At 38.5% G+C, this 22414-nt stretch overlaps 1 protein-coding gene across 1 annotated transcript; it reads left to right on the top strand.

Annotated features, from left to right (window-relative positions):
• The first annotated feature begins 1938 nt into the window (after positions 1 to 1938).
• Positions 1939 to 20557, top strand: EIF1AX (eukaryotic translation initiation factor 1A X-linked). Its single transcript, XM_059911074.1, has 7 exons — positions 1939 to 2164; positions 9612 to 9695; positions 11810 to 11913; positions 13007 to 13057; positions 15174 to 15255; positions 16413 to 16504; positions 19455 to 20557. Exons 1-7 carry the CDS (start codon positions 2149 to 2151, stop codon positions 19458 to 19460), a joined length of 435 nt encoding a protein of 144 aa, XP_059767057.1. The 5' UTR covers positions 1939 to 2148; the 3' UTR covers positions 19461 to 20557.
• The last annotated feature ends 1857 nt before the right edge of the window (positions 20558 to 22414 follow it).

Here is a 22414-nt window from a genome sequence, read left to right as displayed (position 1 = left end):
CAAGTGATCTGGTCTCCCTACCTCTCTGATCTCATCTCCCCAAGCTCCCCTAGCTCACTGCCTTCTAGCCACATGGGCCTTCTTGCTGTTTCTTGAATATGCCAAGCATGCTCCCACTCAGGGTCTTTGTCCTTGCTGTTCCCTCTGCCTAGAACACATTTCCCCCAGATGTCCCCATGACTCACCTCCTTCCAAATGATTCTGATGATCAGTCATGTTTGGGAGCCATCCTGTAACAGAGAAATGAAGCCTGGTTTTTTTTCTCCTTTGGTGTTTTATATTGAGTAATTGACAGACACTTTTGATTTTTAAATATTTAAACTTCAAATATTTGGAATCTGATTACTTGCCATGTGCTAGGCACAATTACTGAACACTTGAATGCATTATATCAATTTAATTCCCACGACAACCCCAAATGGTAAGTTCTATTCCCACACCCTATTTAAAGATGAAAAAAACTGAGCCTTATAAATAGGTTAAATAACTTGTCCAAGATCATATAGTAATAAGTTGCTGCAGAGCTGAATTTGAACCGGGTCTCTCTAACTCCAAAGCCCAAGTTCACAATTATTTGGCCTGGAAGTAAAATTTAAATAAATTTTATAGATATCTTTTCATCCTCAATTGTGTAAACTGCAAAATACTGCAAATGGAAAGAGAAACCCAGATCTTTCCATTTCCTCTAAGAAGTGCATCTGTCATTGGTTTGTCATCCTCAACTCTTAATAATGTTTTGGGCTGGATAATGCTTTGTTTAGGGGTGAGGGGCCTGTGCTGTGCACTGTAGGATGTTTAGCAGAATCCCTGGCCTCTGCCCACGAGATGCCAGCAACACGGCCTTCCTTCCCCAGATGTGACAACCAGAAGTGTCTCCAGACACTGTCGAATGTCCCTGGTAGAGAACCACTTTGTTTGACAATTGTACTTTACTTCTCTGTCACTTAGGTATGTCCACCTCCTTAGAGAGAAAATGTTGAAATGCTAATGTTTTCAGAAAGGTGATTTATTTAAAATAAGCTTACTTAAAAATAAAGCTATTCATCCTGCATAGTCAGCTGTATTAGTTTGCTGAAGTTACCATAAACAAAGTACCACAGACTGGGTGGCTTAAACAACAAAAATTTATTTTCTCACAGTTCTGAAGGCTACCAATCTAAGATCAAGGTGTCCGCAGTGTCAGTTTCTTTTGAGGTCTCTCTCCTGGGCTTCTAGGATGGCCGCCTTCTTACTCATGCGGTGCTCCCCTCTGTGCTGTGTGCTAATCTCTGCTTACTTATAAAGACACCAGTCATATTGGATCAGGGCCCACCTTAATGATCTCATTTCAATTTAATTACCTCTTTAAAGACCCTATCTCCAAAGTCACATCCTGAGGTATTGGGGGTTATGAATTCAACATACGAATTTTGGGAGGATACAATTCAGCCCCTAACACTGAGTTTGTCTTCTCCCCTCCCTTCCTGTGTGTTGAGCACTTACTAAGTGCCAGACATTCTGCTAAATGCTGTTAATAGTAAGCAAGAGATGTGATCTCTGCCAAATAAGGTTTACAGTGAGGTAGGAAACACAGATATTTATAAAGTAATAACAAGTGTCATGCAAATATTACGCTTTGGGCCAAGTTAGGACTGAGCTGTTGAGATTAGAGTTAATGAGCCCGCAGCTCAAACCTGGAGACGCCCGTTTGCCACAAAGCAGCCAGCAGCGGGCGCCACCAGAACCCGCCTTTACTGTGATGCTTGGGCCCCGCCCACTCCCTCCCGGATTCCGCCTTCTCCCTGCTCACGGCCCAGTCCCCCGCGGGGTTTGGCAAACCGCGGTAAACGCTCCGAGACCGCGTCTCCCTCCACTCTGACAATAGGCGTCAGTCGGCCACGCCTGCGCCGTAGGGCCGGGAGGGGGGGCGGGCCCTGCCGGCGTTGGGGGGCGGGGAAAAGCGACGCAAGCAGCCGCGACGCCATTTGTCGCGGCCCAGCGTGGGTGCAGGCTGATCTCGGAAGAACTCGGTCGTAAGATTCTCTCGCGCACGCGACCCGCTCTCCCCCGCCTGCTTCGTGTCACGCTGTCCCACGCGTCGCCCCTCGGAGGAGTCGCCGCCGCCACCCAGATAGGAGTCGGAGACGCAGCGAGGCCGTCGTCACCGCCATGCCTAAGAATAAAGGTAATGCCGCCTAGACCCCGGGACCACGACTCCGCTCGGCCCGGTCTCCCCGGCTCTGCACGCGGCCTCCGGATCTCCTAGGCGGCAGTAACCTTCCTCTCCGCCCTGCCTGCACGCAGCTGGGCGATCCGGACGCGATTCTGGGCTCGGGAGAGGAGCTGGGAAGTTACTCCTGTCTTCCAGTTTGGTCACATTGGGGTGGAGCCGACGCCATTTTTGTAGGGCCTCCTGCGGGAGAACGTGTGCCTCTGCTCCAGATTCGCGCCAGACTGACCCCGGCACTATAGGGACCTGTGGGGAGACTTCCCCCGGGGCCGCCTGGGCTTCGCAAATGGGCGTCTTTGGCCTTCCCGGCAGTTCTTAACTTTCAAAGGGTGATGCCTGTTTTAAGTGGCCATCAGGTACTCCTGCATGGAATTCTTTACGGGCAGTTGTTGGGTATTGTTGAGACTACTCCCTCTCTCTTTTGTAAATAGTGGACGAAACCTTGATGCATTAAGGTTCCTCTCTAGAGACTTACTCTTACCCATCGTTTTACGGGGTTTTCTTTTTCCCAGAACACCTGTTCCGTATTTAGCCAAGTTTTCAACTTTTGCTCCAGATCGGTATATATTGTGATGGGAGTAGAGACCTTTAAGTTCCTTCCATTCTTAGGACAAACATTCACAAACTATCAGATTTGAGGATAGTTTTATTTGGAATTTGCAAAATGGAAGGCCTAATCTAGGTAAAAGCAGAACAGTCCTAAAGAAATTCTCCCTTTTTTAAGACTTAACGGTGTTTCAGTCTTCAGTATTCTTACAATTTCTCAAAGGAAATTGTGGAAGTCGAAACAGGGAAAAGGTATTTTCCTACAGGAGAGGCATGTATTTCACAACCCACAAGTTTCCTTTGATTAGTCATCTTTGAGACCCCTGCCCTGACCCAGGCCTACTCTGTTCTCTTTTTTACTTCACAGCTGGTTCCAGGGATTCTACCTCATTTCCTCTTTGTAGCTGTCACTGCTCTTTTTATTCCTTGGTGTATTTGGTTGCAGTTCTGTGCGAGATTTGGTGCAGCTCTCTCAGGGCACTCCACCTCACTGCCCTCTTACTTGCAGTTCCTTTTTGTAGCGAGTATTTTACTGCTAATTATTCTGGTAAAGACGGGGTGACAAAATAGTGTTTTCAAAGTCATGGTATTCTTGTAACCTACATAATCTTTTATCCCCTCTGAGATGGTAACTGGATCCATTCAATAGGTATCTTATTTTCACCTCTATTTCTGGCTATGAGATTTCCGATTTCCTCACTAGACTGTAAGTTCTGAAGGGCAATAGTAGTATCTATTGGAGAAGATTGTATCTATTGGAGAAGACACAAACTAGATACTACTATTGGAGAAGTAGTATCTAGTTTGGAGAAGATTGGCATCTTTAGGGATATTTGTCTTCCCATGCATGAATGTAGTATATCTTTCCTTTATTTAGGTGTTATTTAATATCTCCTCACATTTCATGTGCATCTTTTGTCAGGTTTATTCCTAGCTACCTTATATTTTTTGGTTGCTAATTAAAATGGTAAAATGAAAATATTAGAATGAAAGATTTCAGACATACATATATTTGCTATAAAGCAAATATAATGAATAACTGTCTGCAGTTGATGCATCAGTCAGGTCCTGTCAGAAGATAGCAGTAAAAGTTATTTTCACAGACAAAATTTAATATAAAGAATAGGGGGCTTCCCTGGTGGACCAGTGGTTAAGACTTCGCCTTCCAGTGCAGGGCGTGCGGGTTCGATCCCTGGTTGGGGAGCTGAGATCTCACATGCCTCACGGCCAAAACACCAAAACATAAAACAAGGAATATTGTAATAAATTCAATAAAGACTTTAAAAATGGTCCACATCAAAAAAAAATCATTATAATATAAAGGTTGGTTAACCCATGTATTGGAGAGCCGAAAAGGCAAAAAGGGAACCACCCTAAGGTAGCAATTGCTAGAAACAGCTATGGCTCCTAGAACTGGAGGGAAAAAAGGAGAGAGGTTGTTATTGTTAAGACTGACAAAAACAACAGGGATTTACTGTAGAGCACAGGGAACTGTATTCAATGTTTTGAATTCATGGTAATAAACCATAATGGAAAAGAATCGGAAAAAAAGAATTTAGATATATACATATATATGTATAACCGAATCACTTTGGTGTACACCTGAAACTAACACAATATTGTAAATCACCTATACTCCAATTAAAGAAAAACGAACAAATAAACAAACCTGACAAAACTTGGAGGAGGGGCCCAGACCTCTAAAGAGGGAGCGCTGTCGATAGCAGGGTCTTTGAGGACCCTGTGAGGTTGGTTCTGGGGCAAAGCAAAAGGAAATCATCTGCAACCACTGAAAGCAGTTAGAGCCAGGAGAAGACTGCTGCTGAGTTTGTGCCAGTAAAACCGAGAAGCAAATCCCCTTTCTGCTCCAGCCTGCCCTCTGCAGCCTCCCAGCGGCAGGGCCTAACAGGCAGCAGCGGGCCAAGGGGAAGGGTGGGGTGGGGAAGCTCCGAGAGGAAAGCTGCAGGACCAGCACAGGTGCTCAACTTCGGGCTGGATGGGGTTCCCGGAGGCCCACAGCTCAGGGCGGGCTTTTGCGGTGTCAGTGGCCCAAATGGCAGAGGGACATATTTACAGTTGCATTATCAATGCTAAATTTCTAACAATAATTTCTTAACATCGTCCAACATCCAGTCCATTTTCAAATTTACCCTATTGTCTCAAGGGTGTATAGAGTGTACGTATATAATATACCTAATATCGTATACTATATTTTTTAATTTATTGAGGTGAAAGTCACATCACATAAAGTTAGCCACTTTAAAGTGAGCAAGCGATTCGGACTTCCTTGGTGGCGTAGTGGTTAAGAATCCACCTGCCAATGCAGGGGACACGGGTTCGAGCCCTGGTCCGGGAAGATCCCACATGCCGCGGAGCAGCTTAGCCCGTGAGCCACAACTACTGGGTCCACAAGCCACAACTACTGAAACCTGCGCGCCTAGAGCCCATGCTCCGCAACAAGAGAAGCCACTGCAATGAGAAGCCACATTGGGTTGCCAGCACTTGACACTTAGTAGATGCTCAGTAAATAATTGTTGGATTAAGTCACCTCCCTTCTGTTGACTCCACCCTTGGGTGAATAATAGGCTCTCCTTTGGTTCCAACAGGGACTGAACTACATTAAAACACATCTAGTTCACTAACCTCCTTTAAAGTTCATTTCATTACATGGCAATAAAATAGGGAAGGGGATGATCAGGGTATGGTTAATTCTGGTAAATTGACAAGCAATGAATCATCCTTTTATAAATAACACTTGAGGCATACAAAAAAATATAAATAACGCAGAGAACGCCTGGGAATCAACCCATTACTCTGAACTTGAGAATTACAACACAGATTCAGTTAAAGCCCTCTGTGTTCCCCTCCCCAGTCCCCTTCCCTTCCCTCTCTTCATCGCTTCCAGGAGGTAGCCACCATTCTGAATTTGGTGTTTAGCATTCCTATAGTTGTAAAACCCATCTGTTATCTTTAGTTGTTATCTTACTTAGAGGAACAGTACTTTTCAAGACTCCTGAGTTTTATTAGATGGGGTTTACTAATGTGAAATAAATTCATGATTATTTTTCTGTTTTTATTCATTGGAAAAGCCAGAGCCTGTGAATATAATCGTAGTGATGCTTACACATGTAAGGGTATAAGTTGCCACTAACGGTGTGTTGAATGACTTGCTTTGGACTGATTCTTACCAGCTTATTTCCTATAGAATTCTCTAGACTCTATCAGTTTATTACCTCAGGGAAAAGAGATAGCCTTGGGCCCGCTTATGAAGAGCAGTTGGGGTAAGGTGCTCCCACACTTTAAAGAAGTTACTACTTTTAGTTTTAAAATCACCAGTCCTTTAGGAATGTATGGACTACTCTTGAGTGATGGATTCAAAGAATTTTCCAACTAAGTATGTAACTCAGTAAACAAAGTAGGTGTGATACTTGCCCTAATGCCCACTCTGCTTTGAAGATTTGGCATGGTTGGTGGCTTGAAGCAGAGGATACTTTTCTCTTTCTAGGAAATGAGCTCTGAGGACTCTGGGTGGGTCAGGACATTGTAGAGGCCTGCCGAACATAGCACAGAGCATTGTGAGACTGCCCCTGGGACAGAGTAAGTGCACATGACTCAAGAAGTTAAGAGTCTGTCTTTGCAGTGGCCAGGTACACGTTCTTTATTCTGTTTGGGCTGTGAACCTGTTTTTGCTGCTTCCAGGCTCTTCCCGTGAGTCCCTTAGTATCGCTACCACTTAACACCTTTCTTCTGTCTTTTGGAATGGCTGCCAATGTGGTTTAGGTTCTAGAATGGGAACAAAATGCTGTGGAGAGATACCCTAATGTGGGGGCCAGGAACAAAAAAGGATTAGGTTGGATCTGGTCACCCCCAGTCACTAATAGTAAGTGTGTTGCTTCTCTGAGCTTCAGTAAACTCACTGGTAAACTGGGCATAAATGACTTATTACCTCATAGGGTGATTGTGACAAGTAAATGGATGGCATTACCGCATACTGGTTAAGAGCATAGTCACTGGGGTGATATTATCTGATGCAAATACCAGCTCTCACTTCATTCTCTCTTGTGAGATAACGACAAAATAGTGCCTATCTCATAGGCATAAGCTTGTTTAAGGGCGAGTTACTGGGACAGCGAGAAGTCTGCTTGGATTGAAGTATCGGGAAATTGAAGAGGAGTATTGAGAGGTAGATTGCTGTCATGTTTATAGGTTGAAAGATTTATATTCTTTAAGGTAGTTATGTTACCACTAACAGAAATAAGGATGTTTATTAAGGACCAACTTTGTAAAAGAAAGTAATTTGAGTTTTGAGTAAAATTTGAATGACAGTAGCCCATTCACTGGAAGTGTGCTGAGCCTCACATTAGAAATAAGAGGCCAAAGCTTAGTTGAAATAGTAGGGTGAGATGTAAAATTCTTAGCATAGAAGTGGTAGGTGAGAGAAATTTTTCCTTAGAAAGTAGGTAAGCAGAAGCTGAGAATTTGGACTTAATGAAGCTCCAAAGGGATAGGCATAGTGAAGGGGTAGGGGTGATGAAAGGTCAAGAATAGTGCAAGTGGCCCTTTAAAAGTCAGAAAAAGAGTTGAGAAATGATCAGCAGTGTCATTATTTAAAGTATGGAAAATGGGAGGGAGGGTACAGATTTTTAAGGCCACCCGTAGATAGAAGAATTCTAGAATCCTACATGGTAGAAAGAATATAGAGGCACTTGAATCTTCTGTTCTAACTCCCTCATTTTATAGAGGCTGGAATTGAGATCCTGAGAAGTTCTGTGAAAGCTCCATGTATCCTTTATTCCTCCCTCCACATATGGTCACAATTCCCATCTTGTTTCCATGTCAGAAGTAGTCCTCTTATTTGTCCCTTCCTCTTCATGGTCAGGCTAGGTGTGCTTCATTCTATGTGTAATAAGGACAGTGACCTTCTTACCAGTTTTCCCACCCAAAGGATCATGTCACACCTCTATTTTTTGTTGAACTGTTTAAGATTTTTGAATAGTAAAATTCACGATTCAAGTTTCAAAAAGTGTAGAATGAAATGTCTTTCCTAAGTGTGTCCTCTTGCCAATGAGTTCTTCTCACAGGCAGTCATTAACTTTTTTGTATGTGCCCTTCCAGATATATTTTATATATAAGCAAGTATGAATATGAATTTCCCTTTTTTACACAATGGTAGCTTTATACTCTTCTTCAGCTTGCTCTATCTGTTGTTAAACTTACATTATGAAGAATTTTGAACATATACAAAAGCAGACTAGTATAATGAACCTCCATGTGCTCAACTCCTGGCCTCAGACATCATTAATTCACAGCTAAACTTGCACCATCCACACCAAATCAGGGTCCACATATGGGCTATACATTGTCATTGGTTGATATCTTTTAAGTCTTTTGTAACCTGTAGGTTCTTCATCCATCTGTGGGGGTTTTTTTCTTCATAATGTATCTGTTGAAGAAAACAGATTGTCTTGTGGATTCGTCCCCATGTTGTCGTCGTCGTCCCCCACCCCCTGGCTAGATTTTGCTGATTGCATTCCTAGTGTACCTTGATTTTTACTGTTTTTTAATAGACTGTCTTTTAGAGCAGTTTTATGTTGATAGAAAAATGAGCAGAAATTGCAGAGTTCCAACTCCCACCCTCCCAGTTTCCTCTATTATTAATATCTTACATGAGCCGCTATAGATAGTCCATAGTTTACATTAAGGTTCATTCTTTGTGTTGTACATTTTATGGATTTTTGACAAATATATAGTGACATGTATCCACCGTTACAGTACCATAGTGCGTTAAAAATCCCGTGTTGTTCACCTATTCACCTGTCCTTCCTTCCCCGCTCCCCAGCTGGCAACTACTGATCTTTTTACTCTCTCTATAGTTTTGCCTTTTCAAAAATGTTATATGGTTGGAATCATACTATTCAGCCTTTACAGATTGGCTTCCTTCCCTTAGTAATATACATTTAAGGTTTCTCCATGTCTTTTGGGGGCTTGATAGCTCATTTCTTTTTATTGCTGAATAGTATTCCATTGTATGGAAGTACCACAGTTTATGCTTTCACCTACTGAAGGACATCTTGGTTACTTCCAAGTTCAGGCAATTAGTACCTTGCTTTTTAACTTGCTTGATGTATCCTACAGCTGTAGGACAAAATGTAAACTCTCGGGGTTGCCAGACTTGTTGCTCTCCCTCTACTGCCACAAAATCAGTGTCCCTTTCCAGTTGCTAAAACTTTACCCCTCCCCGCCCCGGCCCAGTTATCTTCTGTTTGCACACAGACCTTTCATTTGGGGGAGCAGGTACAGGAGAGACCCTATTTTATAAAATTTATCATGATCCATTATATATCCCTCCTTGGTCCTTGTGGGCCACTGTAGGAGGAGTTTACTGAGCAGTGTACTCAGCCAAGTAGTCGTTATATTTATGATACCTCCTTTTGGTTTGTTTGTAGTTTATGTCAGCGATATCCCAAAAGGGATTTCCAGGAAGGGTAGGGAAGTGACAATATGTATATGTTTAATATGATTGGAGATACATGACCAAATTAGGTGAATTTTTTAATTTTTCTTTTTTTTTTCAGGTTTTTGTTGTTTGTTTGAAGTATGGTTTACAACATTATATTAGTTTCAGGTGTACGTCATAGTGATTCAGTATTTTTGTAGATTAGACTCCGTTTAAAGTTATTATAAAATACGATATTCCCTGTGCTGTACAATATATTCGTGTAGCTTATTTATTTTACACATAGTAGATTGTACCTCTTATAATTTAAGTGGCTTTTAAAGAACATTCTGTAAGCCCTAGTTTAGTTTCTTTTTCTGTTTTGCAGATAATTAATGTCTTTTTCTTTAAAACCATTAGGTAAAGGAGGTAAAAATAGACGCAGAGGTAAGAATGAGAATGAATCTGAAAAGAGAGAGCTGGTGTTCAAAGAAGATGGGCAAGGTAAGCATTTTCATAAGTTAGGTTTCTTTCAGTAATAGTTTTCTTTCTTAAGTAAGGATTTTCAATTTCTCAACATAAAAGAGATACTGTTCATAATCCAGAGCAAAAGATCGCATGTCCCCTTTTGCTCTTCTCCATTTCTCATCCCCCACACTTCTCCAGAGCCTTTCTTCTGGTAGTTATTTCTTGGTATACTCAGCGTGTGCTGAGGATTGATGGCATTTCTGTAAATGTGTATGTTTCACTGTTTTATGTGAACACTCATGTTATAACTAAGAATGAATTGAACAGTTCAGAGGGAATTAAGCCTCAAAAGCTATGGTTGACAATTCCATGACTTAGTAGACTTTTTTTGATAGCGAATGGTGCTACATAGTGTGTTCAGTAGACCATGGGTATTTGAGGAATGCATCTGAGGCATGTAAATTACATGTAAATTCATAAAATATAATAAAATGAAACTGAACAATTGACCTTTTCAAACCGATTAAGATTTTTGTTAAGTGCCAGATACAAAACACTAGCTTCCCATGTTTTGTTTTGTTTTGTTTTTGTTTTTTGAGAGTTTTTTTGGGTTTTTTTGGGGGGGGCGGTTAACATCTTTATTGGAGTATAATTGCTTTACAATGGTGTGTTAGTTTCTGCTGTATAACAAAGTGAATCAGCTATACATCTACATATATCCCCATTTCCCATGTTTTTATTTTGAGTAATTTCAAACTTTCAGAAAAGTTGCAGTATAAGTACCATGAATTCCTTTAACCCCTTAATCTTTGTGTGCGTGTGTGTGTGTTTTTCCTGAACCATTTGGAAGTTAGTTGAAGACATCATGATACTTTTCCCTTACTACTTCATTATGTGTCTCTTAAGAACAAGTATATTCTCTCACATAACTACAGTAGGATTATCACACTCAGGTATTTTAATGTGAATATATTATTTATCTAGTATATAGTCCATATTTAAATTTTTCTAGTTATTCCAGTAATTTCCAGCAGTTTTTAACAAAAAACTTTTTCTAATTATCTTTTTATAGAACTTGGTAGATTTGTTCATGCCGTGAATATATAAGCCACTAAAGATGAAACATGTTATTTGGCCAAAAGACCCTTTTATTTCTTACCCTTGATTCTTGCCTCCTTTAGCAGTTGACTTTATTTTGACTGCCATTACTTCTTCTTTTTCATGTTTTCCCCCCACTTTGGAAGAGAGGCTGCCTTTAAATCGACCAACCATGTTGAGGCCCTAGGTGGGTGCTAGGTTCACTGTAGTCTGAGTAACTCACTTCCACTTGTCAACACCACAGTTGAGCCTTTGAAAGTTTTGTTTCAGTGTATTTACAAATTGGTGAATGTCCTCTTTGGGGATCAGTCTTGCATACAACTTGAGTAAACTAAAGGTTCTGAAGTGACCCCACCCCCCCACCTCCGGTCTTCTGTCATTTAATGACAGAAGAGACGGCCCGTGTGCAAGCCACTGCTCATAATCTCAGTTTTTCAGGTGGCAGTGAAGTAGCGTGACTTCCTGGGTACCCTTTTGGAAAGATTTTTGATTAAAAGTTTGCCATTTTGTCTGGGAACATCTTTCCAGCTTTACAAAAACTTCAGAATAATCACTAAGATATTCTAATTTAACAAAGACGTTAATAACATATAAGCTGCTTTTTATTTGCCAGTGTACCAAAAATTGTGTTGCAGTTAGCCTCTAAAGGCTAACCCTCCTCTGAGGGAAAGGAGACCAAAATTGGGCGAGGATCCAAAGTGAGAGATTGATGAGATACATTTTAGTGTACATTTTGGGACAGGCCACCTTGATCTCCAGAAGTAGAGCATACAGTCATGAAGACAGTGGACAGTCCACTTAACTCAAAATGAGTAGATAACTAAAATATTTCTGATAGCAGGGACAGCTTGTCATAGAAATGGCATTACACAGTCTTGGTTCTGGCTCTCCCGTTAACTAGCTTGGTGTTTTATCACTCCCTTGTACTTATTTTACTGCATATACTTATTCCTAAGCAACACACCTGTACTAATCAATTGTACGTGGACTTTTAAGTTGCTTTTATCAAAAATTCAGCAATATCCTATACCCTTTACTTTTCCCTCCTCCAGAGTATGCTCAAGTAATCAAAATGTTGGGAAATGGACGATTAGAAGCGATGTGTTTTGATGGTGTAAAGAGGTTATGTCACATCAGAGGGAAACTGAGAAAAAAGGTAAGTGTGGAGACTTGTTTTACTTTAATATAAAATTATGGTTAAGGGGAAAAAGTGGCTCTAAGGTTTTTATGGGCCGAGGACCTCATTTTTGTAAGTTCCCAAAAGATTTCAGTAGAACAGTGATTTACCTCTAAGTCAAAACAGCAAGATCTTTGATGGTAATTTTATACAGGTATCTGTCTAAAGACTCATTTATATCACCTATGTTGTATTCCTGCCCAAAAATGATTAACCTGAATCTAATCATGAGGAAACAATTAACAAGTCCAAATTGAGGGACACACTGCAAAACAAATGGCCTGACTCCTAATATATATAATGTTAATGTCATGAAAGGAAAAATAACAGCAGGGCGGGCTATTTCAATGTAAAGGAGATTAAAGAGACGCAATGGTTAAATGCAGTAGGTGGCCCTTGTTTGGGTTCTGTTTTGAGGGTGGGGGAAGTAGCTGTAAGGAGTGTTAAGAAAATTTGAATATGAATTACAGTAAATAAGTGTTGTATTAATGTTAAATTTCCTGAATTGAGATCAGGAATGGGCTGCCTTGGAAAGTAGTGATTAATTTCTCATCAGGGTAGGTGTTCAGGCAGATTTATTGATCAGGTTGGTTAAAAGTCGCTCCAACCCTGGCTTTATGATTTTTTAAAAATTTGGCTTGTTAATGCTCATGTTACCAAACTAAAGGAGTTCCGTTTCCTGTGTGTATTTGGGTGGGTGGAAGGGAGGGAGGGAGGGAGGGAGATAAAACCACATTCCTAATTTACTGTTCTCATATGTTGTAATGGATAACTAACCACTTAGAGGGGTTCAGTATTAAGAATCCCTTAATTTCTAAACTAATCATTGGTCCTCTGGAATTATTAAACTGTCAAGTAGTTAAATAAGATTGTTATTTTTCTAATATCCCAAATTATAGAAAATTTGTAAGTGGCTCAGCTTGCTTACTGTAGTTTTTTCCCCTAATTCTAAATATGGGTACTTTACTCACAGTTGGGTGAATAGTATGTGTATTTTATGGGAAGACTGACTCAACATTGCTCTTGGTTGATTATTATTATTTTAAATGTAACCTTCTGTGACTTTTTATAGGTCTGGATAAATACCTCAGACATTATATTGGTTGGTCTACGGGACTACCAGGTAAAAACAAAATTAAAATTTTCATTGTTTACTTGCTTGAATTTTATGAGCAATTAATGTTTAGAACATAAGTCATAACCATATTTGACCAGTTCCAGGCCAGTATGCTATTCACCGTTGTGTCAACAAACATTTCTTAAGGGCCAGTTCTGTCTTAGGCATTGTGCTAGGTACCCCAGGGATCATGGTTCCCAAATGCCAGTCTGTGGAGTCTGCATTTTCACTATAGAAGAATCACAGACAGTGTGAATTTTTCATGAAGCTAAATAGTCCTTTTTCCCTTTTTGATATTTAAAAAGTTCCCTTTTTTGGAATGAGGGATACTGTATTGTGGTGGTTTTGTTGGTGTTCTTAGTTGGCAAGATAAAAATAACTTTATGTTGGACTGCCTGCCCCCTTTTTTTTTTTTTTAACTTATACGTCTTGAAATCAAAATCTGGAAACCATTACTCTAGGGGATACAACTGAATGAGTCAAGCTGTCATCTCACAAAATGCTTATGGCCTGGTAGTGGAGAGGGTAAGATAGGCACACAAGTAATTGCAGTACAAACCATGATAAAAGTATGTGCTCTAAATTTAGATGAGCACTTAGGAAGAAAATGGTAGTTGCCCTTCATGGTCTCAACCTGGAGACTCTACTCATGGTAGGGCTATGAAATCCATTTGGTTTCCACCTATTGGAACTCATCACCATGTATTTACATTTTGAGTGATCGTGTTTCTATTTTTGTAACTTTGATCGTACTTTGATTTTTTAAAATATATGTTCTAGAATAAAGAATTAAAATCTTTACCTTAAATCAGTGGTTCTCAACCGTGGGTGATTATTTTCCTCCAGGGGACATTTGGCAGTGTCTGGAGACATTTCAGGTTTTCACACCTGGGGGTAGGGGTCAGTGCTGGTCATCTAGTTGATAGAGACCGGGGTGATGCTAAACATTCTACAATGCACAGGACAGTCCCTACAACAAAGAATTATGTGGCCCAAAATAGCAACTGTGCTGAGGTTGAGATAGCCTGCTTTAAACTCATACCATTTTAATGTCCATTTTCTTCTTTTGATCCTAAAGATAACCCCAGAAGTAGGAAGAATTAGTTAGTTCCCTGTTTGACAGATAAGGAAATCAAGGTTCTGAATGGTGTAACATTCATACTATAAAATGACAGCCACATTAAGTTTTCCAATTCTTAATCTCCCATGATCCTTCTTTTATGCCCCTGCCACTTAAAGGGTGGTACAGGGACCAGTAGCATCACTAGCTTTGGCAACTTGTTAGAAACGCAGATTCTTGGACCTCACCCCAGGCCTCCTAAATCAGAATGTGCATTTTAACCAGAATCCCCTTGGGCTTCTGTACACATTACCGTTTTAAGAAGTGCTGGTCTGAATCACACCGTTCTTGGATCACTGTGATCACTTAACGTTGCCTTTAAGAATTTTTGAAGTTGAAACAATCAGCTTCAACCCTTTTTTTCTTCCTTAACTGAGTCAGATTCCTTTCGGATGGGGAAGTGTGAACATTCTGAAGCATTAGTTTTCAGTGGGACACTTGCATCAGAAATACCCATATCTTTTACAAATACACACTCATGGGCTTCACTCCACATATCCTAATTTATCTGCCTTCAGGAGGTGTAAAAGCTCCATAGGCGATTCTGATGGATTTGTACCCTAAGAACCACTGATACCTGGAAAGGTATAATAATTTCCTTGGGTCATTACACCAGTCTCAATTTTTGAATTAGAGTATTTAATCACCTGTAAATTATGGTCCCAGGGAATTTTTGTATTTCAAAAGACTTCTAATCAAAGGGTAACTATAAATAATCCAAAAGATTGGGTCTGTACAGTTCTGCTCTTATTGAAGTGAAATCTATAACTGTCTTCCCTAAGCTTGTTGATCATTATTCATTTATGCATGCAAGCTTCTTTATACTGGGTTAAACCCAAGGATGTTTTTCAGAGGGTAGGAGAAAACTTTAAATTTTTAGAAAAAGGAGAGGAGTTTATAACACTGAAATTTAATTTTTTATCCAGTTTGAAACTAATTTATGAAATAACGGATAATATTTTGGCATAATCATTTGTAAATCTTATTTGTCTCTTTTTTAAGGATAATAAAGCTGATGTAATTTTAAAATACAATGCAGATGAGGCTAGAAGTCTGAAGGCATATGGCGAACTTCCAGAACATGGTAATGTCTGAGATATTACATTAACCTGTTATATGGTGTTATTACCTGGTGGTATTTAGATGAAGGAATTTTGGTAGAATTTTGTGGATTTTGCATGTTTAGTTTTGAGTTTACGTGATTCATTCCAAGTATGCCTGCCTGTGCTTCATAATACTAGACACCTTAAGAAAAAAGTAGCTGGGATTCTGTTCCTAATAAATATACTTTTGGTGAGGAATTATCCTTTATAAGCCCTAAACTTCTGCCTAATGCCAGTCAACGGAATAAATTTGTTATAGTATTTATTTCAAAGTTCCTTTCTAAAGAGACTGTCATTATTCATCTACTTTAAATGTGAAGCAAGGATAACAATTAGGTACTGTTGTCGATTTTTATTAAAAAGTCAGTTTTCAGTTCATCTTACCCTAGTGTCATAGTATCCATAGGATTTTGTTAAATCAACGTTTTTTGTTTCTCCCCTGCAGTACAAAAGTTATGCGTTCTTAACGCATAAAACTTAAATAAAAATAAGTTTCTCATGACCTCATCAAAGGGGAAGTGACTTTACATACTATTTTGTAAGCCTACATTTTTCGCTTGGAAGTTATTTTTATTTTTTGGTTCTGTTGCATATTATCAAGAAAAGTATAATTTTACTTGAGCATGAAAATCCTGCTGAAATTATTTACTTGGCATTTCCAATCTAGGAAATGCTAATATATCTGGGAATAGGACTAGCGCTTCCTGGTTCATTTTTGTTATTTAGGGATAAGCATGATTTGACCAAATTTTTCTGATTGATGAGTTTATCTGATGATTTGTGGCTTGTTAGCATGTGCTCAGACGTTTTTTGAAGTGTAGCTGGAAATTGTAATAGCTTTAGAATTTGTGTAATTAGAGCCTGCCTCACTAAAAATACCTTTGTGAGCAAAAGAAAATTGTTTCCATTTTGACTTAGAGATTTTGTTGTGTAAAATACTGTTCTATATACTAGGGTTGTTAGGTAGAAGTTAAGAGGATCTTTTTGGTAATGAAACTTAAATTAAAAGTTTGACTTGTAAGAGTCTCCTTTTATACTTCAACATTTGATATCCAACCACTTCTTTTAGTGGGCAATTTATTCATTTCACTAACATCTTGGTTATATTATATGAGTACATTTGTTATTGTTTCTTTAGCTAAAATCAATGAAACTGATACATTTGGTCCTGGAGATGATGATGAAATCCAGTTTGATGACATTGGAGATGATGATGAAGACATTGATGATGTAAGTAGTGTTTTTCACCTTGAGTTTTTCAACTTTTGTTTGTGCTAGTCAAACTGTTTATGCTTTGAGAATTTTATCATCTTTTTCAGTATTTCTTCTTAAAAAGGTCAATATTTGCTTTGGCAATATGAATGCTAGGCATTGGAATCTCAGCTTGTTTAAGTTAAGAGTGTCTAGAGAGATAGCTATTAAGAAATTTAGCAGACAGTTACGAGAAATACAAGATTTTATCAAAGAAACTGGCCTTTTTTATTGAGATATAGTTGATGTACAATACTATGTAAGTTACAAGTGTACTGTAAGGTGATTCACAATTTTTTTTTTAATATTTATTTATTTTATTTATTTATTTTGGCTGTGCCAGGTCTTAGTTGTGGCCCACGGGATCTTTACTTGAGGCATGTGGGATTTTTTTTTTTAGTTGTGGCATGCATGTGGGATCTAGTTCCCCGACCAGGGATCGAACCCGGGCCCCCTGCATTCAGAGCACGGAATTTTACCACTGGACCACCAGGGAAGTTCACAGTGATTCACAATTTTTAAAGGTTATACTCTATTTATAGTTATTATAATTGGCTATCTATATTCCCTGTGTTATACAAACGTGCCTTCTCTTAATTGAAACACTAGTATGTTAGAAGAATAATCTTGTTTGAACCAGTTTCATATGAAGCGTTGGAATTACAACATAACATTAAAAGCCCTGTTAAAGGGAATTCCCTGACGGTCCAGTGGTTAGAACTTGGCGCTTTTACTGTGGTGGCCCGCGTTCAATTCCTGGTCGGGGAAATAAGATCCCACAAGCTATGCCTGCGCAGCCACCAAAAAAAAAAAAAAGCGCCCTCTTAAAATTGAGGCCTTTTGCCAATTATATTATTTTATCTGTTGGATGTGCACTATTGGCAAACTCTTGGTTTGGAGTTGGTGTGTTAATTTTGAGGAAAATGCGTTGTTTTTTCTCACAATAAAGCAGTAATGCTCACAAGAATAAGTGCCTCATTGCCCTTCTGCTGTTAAAATATTTAAATGAAATTTAAACTTAGTTTCTGACAATATAAATCTATTTAATAACTGGGGTGGTATTATAAGTTACTCTTAAATCTGGGTTGGGCTCTTCTTTTTAAACCCTTTTAAATAAAAATGTAGTTCAGAAACACCTGTGTATATAAATCTAAAAATAATAGTACTAATGTTTGATTTTATTCAAAGATGAAATTTTAGTATACCTAGAGTAGTTGTTCCTGACCGGGATTGTTTGTGCAACAGAGTTACCAGAGCTTTTCAAAAATACAAAGACTGGGAATTCCCTGGCGGTCCAGTGGTTAGGACTCTGTGCTTTTACTGCCAAGGGCCTGGGTTCGATCCCTGGTCAGGGAACTAAGATCCCACAAGCCACACGGTGCAGCCAAAAAAAAACCCAAAAAAAACAAAAAACACAACCTTAAAAAAACAAAGGCTAGTCTTGGGGAAGTGTGAATTAAGTGATACCTACCACCGAGATTCTATAATTAACGTTTCTGTACTTGGTTTATCACATATCTGTCTATACCTTTTATTCATCCTTCAGTCCATCTTACATTTTGATGCATCTCCAAACCATTTTAGAATACATGGTGAATTAAAGAAAATTTGAGTACATATCTCCAGTGTGTATTTGCATTTATGAGTTTTTAAACATACAGTACTGTATTTCAGAGCATACCCTAAAATAGAAAAATGAAAAGGGATAAGAAATAAATCCATCATTCTATTCTTTTTTAACATCTTTATTGGAGTATAATTGCTTTACAATGGTGTGTTAGTTTCTGCTGTATAACAAAGTGAATCAGCTATACATATATCCCCATATCTCCTCCCTCTTGCGTCTCCCTCCCACCCTCCCTATCCCACCCCTCTAGGTGGTCACAAAGCACCGAGCTGATCTCCCTGTGCTATGCGGCTGCTTCCCACTAGCTATTTTACATTTGGTAGTGTATATATGTGCATGCCACTCTCTCACTTCATCCCAGCTTACCCTTCCCCCTCCCCCTGTCCTCAAGTCCATTCTCTACATCTGCGTCTTTATTCCTGTCCTGCCCCTAGGTTCTTCAGAACCATATCATTCTATTTTTTATGTTATCTCCCTTTGGAAACCCCTGAGCCCAGAGGATTCTTGTGACTAAGCTGTTAATGACACTTGGACAGTAGATTTATCGATGATATTCTGTGACAAGAACCTGACATGGAGCTACTGTGTTATAGGTTAAGGGGTGATCCCAACATTTTGACAGCTTAGCTGGGGTAGAAGACCTTTTTCAGGAAATTAAGAACCTAGTCAGAGTACATACCTCAATATGAAGCCACATACACAGAGGTGATAGGGTGAGGATCTAGATAGGGTTAAGCTTTTCTAAGAAAAGTATTTCTCAGTTTGTGCCAGTGCTTCTTCAGAACTGAGGCTGGCAGTAAGGGATAGTAAAGATAGTAGTTATTAAAGGAATTTGAGTTATCTTGGACATTTCGTAAGGGTCGCTTTGTTTATCACCTGAGAACCCTACTTCTTCCCTAAGGTGTTTCTCCAAATGGTTTATATGTGTTCTAGCCTTCACTCCTATAACCAGGTTGACTGGGAGGAGAATTTGGTATCTCACTTGTCCGTTTCTCAAGGAAGTAACACTCCCTGTGTCTTTTCCCACCCCCAAAATAAATTTCTAATCAGTAGCACAAAAGGAAGGAGATAGTAAACTTTATTGAGAATATTCTGCATAACGTATAACATTCTGAAGGATGTTGTAAAGATTCAATGACAGCAGACCAGAATTGAGAAAACCCTAGTGTTCAGGATTTCCTCCTTCAAACTGGATTTGTTTCCCAGATAGCCTAAGGGGGTGCATGTGTCCCTTACATGTGGTAGACTGTTGGAATATAAAAATTCTTCTTTTGGTTGATCTGATGTTCTTTTTCCTTCCAGATCTAAGTCGAACTCAACCTTTCACATTCCACTTTCTTTGAGGATTATTCAACAATTTGGATTTTGGCTGTGACCCGTTAAAGAAGATTAAAATTTCATTAGCATGAGTGCAATTTGTTAAAGCAGACTGATTTATTTCTAAGGTATTTCTTTAAAAACTGGTAATGCTGAATTCTCTTAAATGTTAAACCCACTTTGTTCTTTTGATGTGACGGAGCTTGTGGGTAAAAGACCACATCTGCTCTTCTAAAAGAGAAAAAAAAATGCGTTACTGCCTTTCCCACTTTGACCACTTCCAGTAAGTAAATGGATGTTTTGAATAAACCATTTGCCGTACACGCATTATGAATTATAATTAAGCCCTAGTTTTGACTAGCCTGTTTACTGTACAGTGAATTTTTGTATATTCCAGTTACTTAGATGGATGTTCCCTTGAGATTTTTTTTGGTACAATTTAATGGAGGCAGAAATCTGCATTTGAAGTCAAAAATGACTGGTCTGTTTTTCATATTTAAGTAGCATGTGGCTATTTTTATACTAGTTTTGATATTGTATACATTCTTTTCATGATCTTATTTTGCCACTATAAACATCAACAAAAAAGGCGGTTTTTAGAACCTGAGTTTTAATAGCAATTTTGAACTTGTAAAGTTGATAGTTGCAGAAATCAAACACTAGGTGGCACCCAGTTATCTTAACATTGGAGATACTGATATAGTTGTCAACTTTTTTTTCTTTTAACTTACTGTGCATAGGAAATTTCCCAAACAACAAAAGATTGTTTTGATCATATGCATGTATGTAGAATATTTTTGCAGAACAAAAAGATTATGTTCAAAGTGTCATTTTATTTTCAGAAGTCATATACGTGTGAGCTACAATTTTGAGTGCTTTATAAACACTTAAATTATGTGTAAATGAAAATTTAATTTCATAACAGTTTGTACAAATTAAGCCTTTGGGAGAGTATCCCTAAGCTGGGGAAAGAGGAGGGAATAACAACTTAATGAAAAGATGGTCTCCAATTTCTGAATGGAAGAACTACATACAGTGGAGAAATATAATAAAGACAGTATCATGCTGCAGAGTATATTATACCCTTACTTTGTGTTTAGGATGTATTTTATTGTGTGTACAGGTGTTTTTTGCTTGTATTTTATTAATTTAGATTTATCCTTTGTTAGTTTTTCATTATCAACTCTAGTAAGATGAAATTAAGGGCAGGGCTAGTTAGACCTAACTAGCCACATTGAAGTGGTATGCAACTGTAAAAGAAATCCTTCATGTAGCTTGTGAAACTTTTATTCTACTGGTCTCCAGAGAACTCTTCAGTATTGAAAAGTAATACACAGAGGATTAAACCTTCACATGGCTTCAGAAAATAAGCACATCTTTTTTTTTTTTTTTTTATTTTAGTAAGCACATCTTTGATCCCATGCTTAGTATAATTTCCTTTCCTAAGTGTGCAAACTCTGGAATAAAAATCTGAGGTACTACAAAACATTAAATCAAAAAACAGAAACTAAGAGTGGACAATTGCAGTTGATGTTTCTTACTCTGTGGAGTTCCTGAACACTTAACCTAGGTGGAATGCATCTGAGACCATGGACTGGTTTTTAATACTCGTAAGGAACCAGCCTTGAAGAATTGACTTAGTGATCATCTTCTTCGGTAATCTAAATCTCCTAAGATATTTAGGCTTCTGAACATAAAAGTGTTTTGGTAAATTTGTGGTATATGTAGATCTTTCCTCCACATTGTTTTACCAAGAATGTTTTGACTGCATCTGTGCTACAGTTCATGGTAGGGGTGGTGCAACTCAAACATTAGTTTTTCTACTTAACCTCCTCTAACAATATGGTTTGTCTAAAGATTCTTACTGACCCCAATTCACGTGTTTGCAGGTGACATTTTTTTTTCTTGCCTAGGTAGTAACAGCCCAATCTAGTGCTGTTGTACCCTAGAAAATCTCAAATTGTAATGATTAAAATAGTTGGGGTAAACTTGTAGTTCATATGCAACACTACTTGGAGGAATTATTTTACTAACTTGTCTTTAATGTGGAAATTAGTTTCATTGATTTGATTATATTTCAAATGAGGAATGGAAGTGGTCCTTAAGAAAAAAAACCTTTTTTGTTGTTATACTGTTTGATTCCTATAATACAATGCTATAAAGTATGCCCTGAAAGAAAATAAAGTCTTTGAAATCCAAGAATAATGATTCTTACTGCTAAGAGAGTGTAATAGTTATTACTAATGAGTTTGCTAGGCATGCATTTTTCATGCAGTGTTTATTCCACTTCCAATTCGAGTATATAAATAAGTTGTATTACTAAGGTGGCTAAATAACCAAACCAAGTGTTTGTGTAAAAAAAGACTTGCCAAGATTTAATTGTTTGACTGTTGAATCTTTCTTGAAAATCCAGCCTCTCAAAGAGACCACCGCTTAAGGAGCCTGTAAACTATGCATGATGAAAATTCTTGTATTTTATTAAGGAGTGGCCATTGGTTTACTCACCACATCTGTGGAATCATGGCTGTAAGTATAGTTGCTTACAGAACTCCTGGTGACTTGTAGTTTAACTTAATCTCATCTATCTTGTGTAAATATTAAATTATAGGACATTGCATAACATCTTGAATAGATACAAACTGCTGTCAGTATTGACTTCAGAGCAAGTGAGTAATCTAATAGGTAAAAAGCATGTTTCAAATAAAATACCTAGCTGGATTTATACTTTATTTGTATTGTGTACAGATTTAACAACATCCAGTATTAACTGTGGCTTGACATTGAAATGAAAGTAGGTTCTTTATGTTACCTGTCATAAAGATTAAAAAGATTTGTATTGGTGTGAGATGTTTAGATCTCTGTCCTGCTTAGTAAGAGGAAGTTTCCTTTATACAGCTTTTACATACCACTTTGTGTTTTTTATTTACCTTCAACTACCATCCTTG

This window comes from Balaenoptera ricei, chromosome X, assembly GCF_028023285.1.
Source record: "Balaenoptera ricei isolate mBalRic1 chromosome X, mBalRic1.hap2, whole genome shotgun sequence".
In the NCBI taxonomy this organism is placed as follows: Eukaryota; Metazoa; Chordata; class Mammalia; order Artiodactyla; family Balaenopteridae; genus Balaenoptera; species Balaenoptera ricei.
Note: the sequence above shows the minus strand (reverse complement) of the source record. Positions and strands in the feature narration are given on the sequence as shown.

What these genes read in the sequence shown, in the direction of transcription:
- EIF1AX (XM_059911074.1), top strand. An exon ending in GAGGGAAACTGAGAAAAAAG is followed by an intron (nt 11,914 to 13,006) that starts GTAAGTGTGGAG and finishes GACTTTTTATAG; the next exon opens with GTCTGGATAAATACCTCAGA. An exon ending in TTGGTCTACGGGACTACCAG is followed by an intron (nt 13,058 to 15,173) that starts GTAAAAACAAAA and finishes CTCTTTTTTAAG; the next exon opens with GATAATAAAGCTGATGTAAT.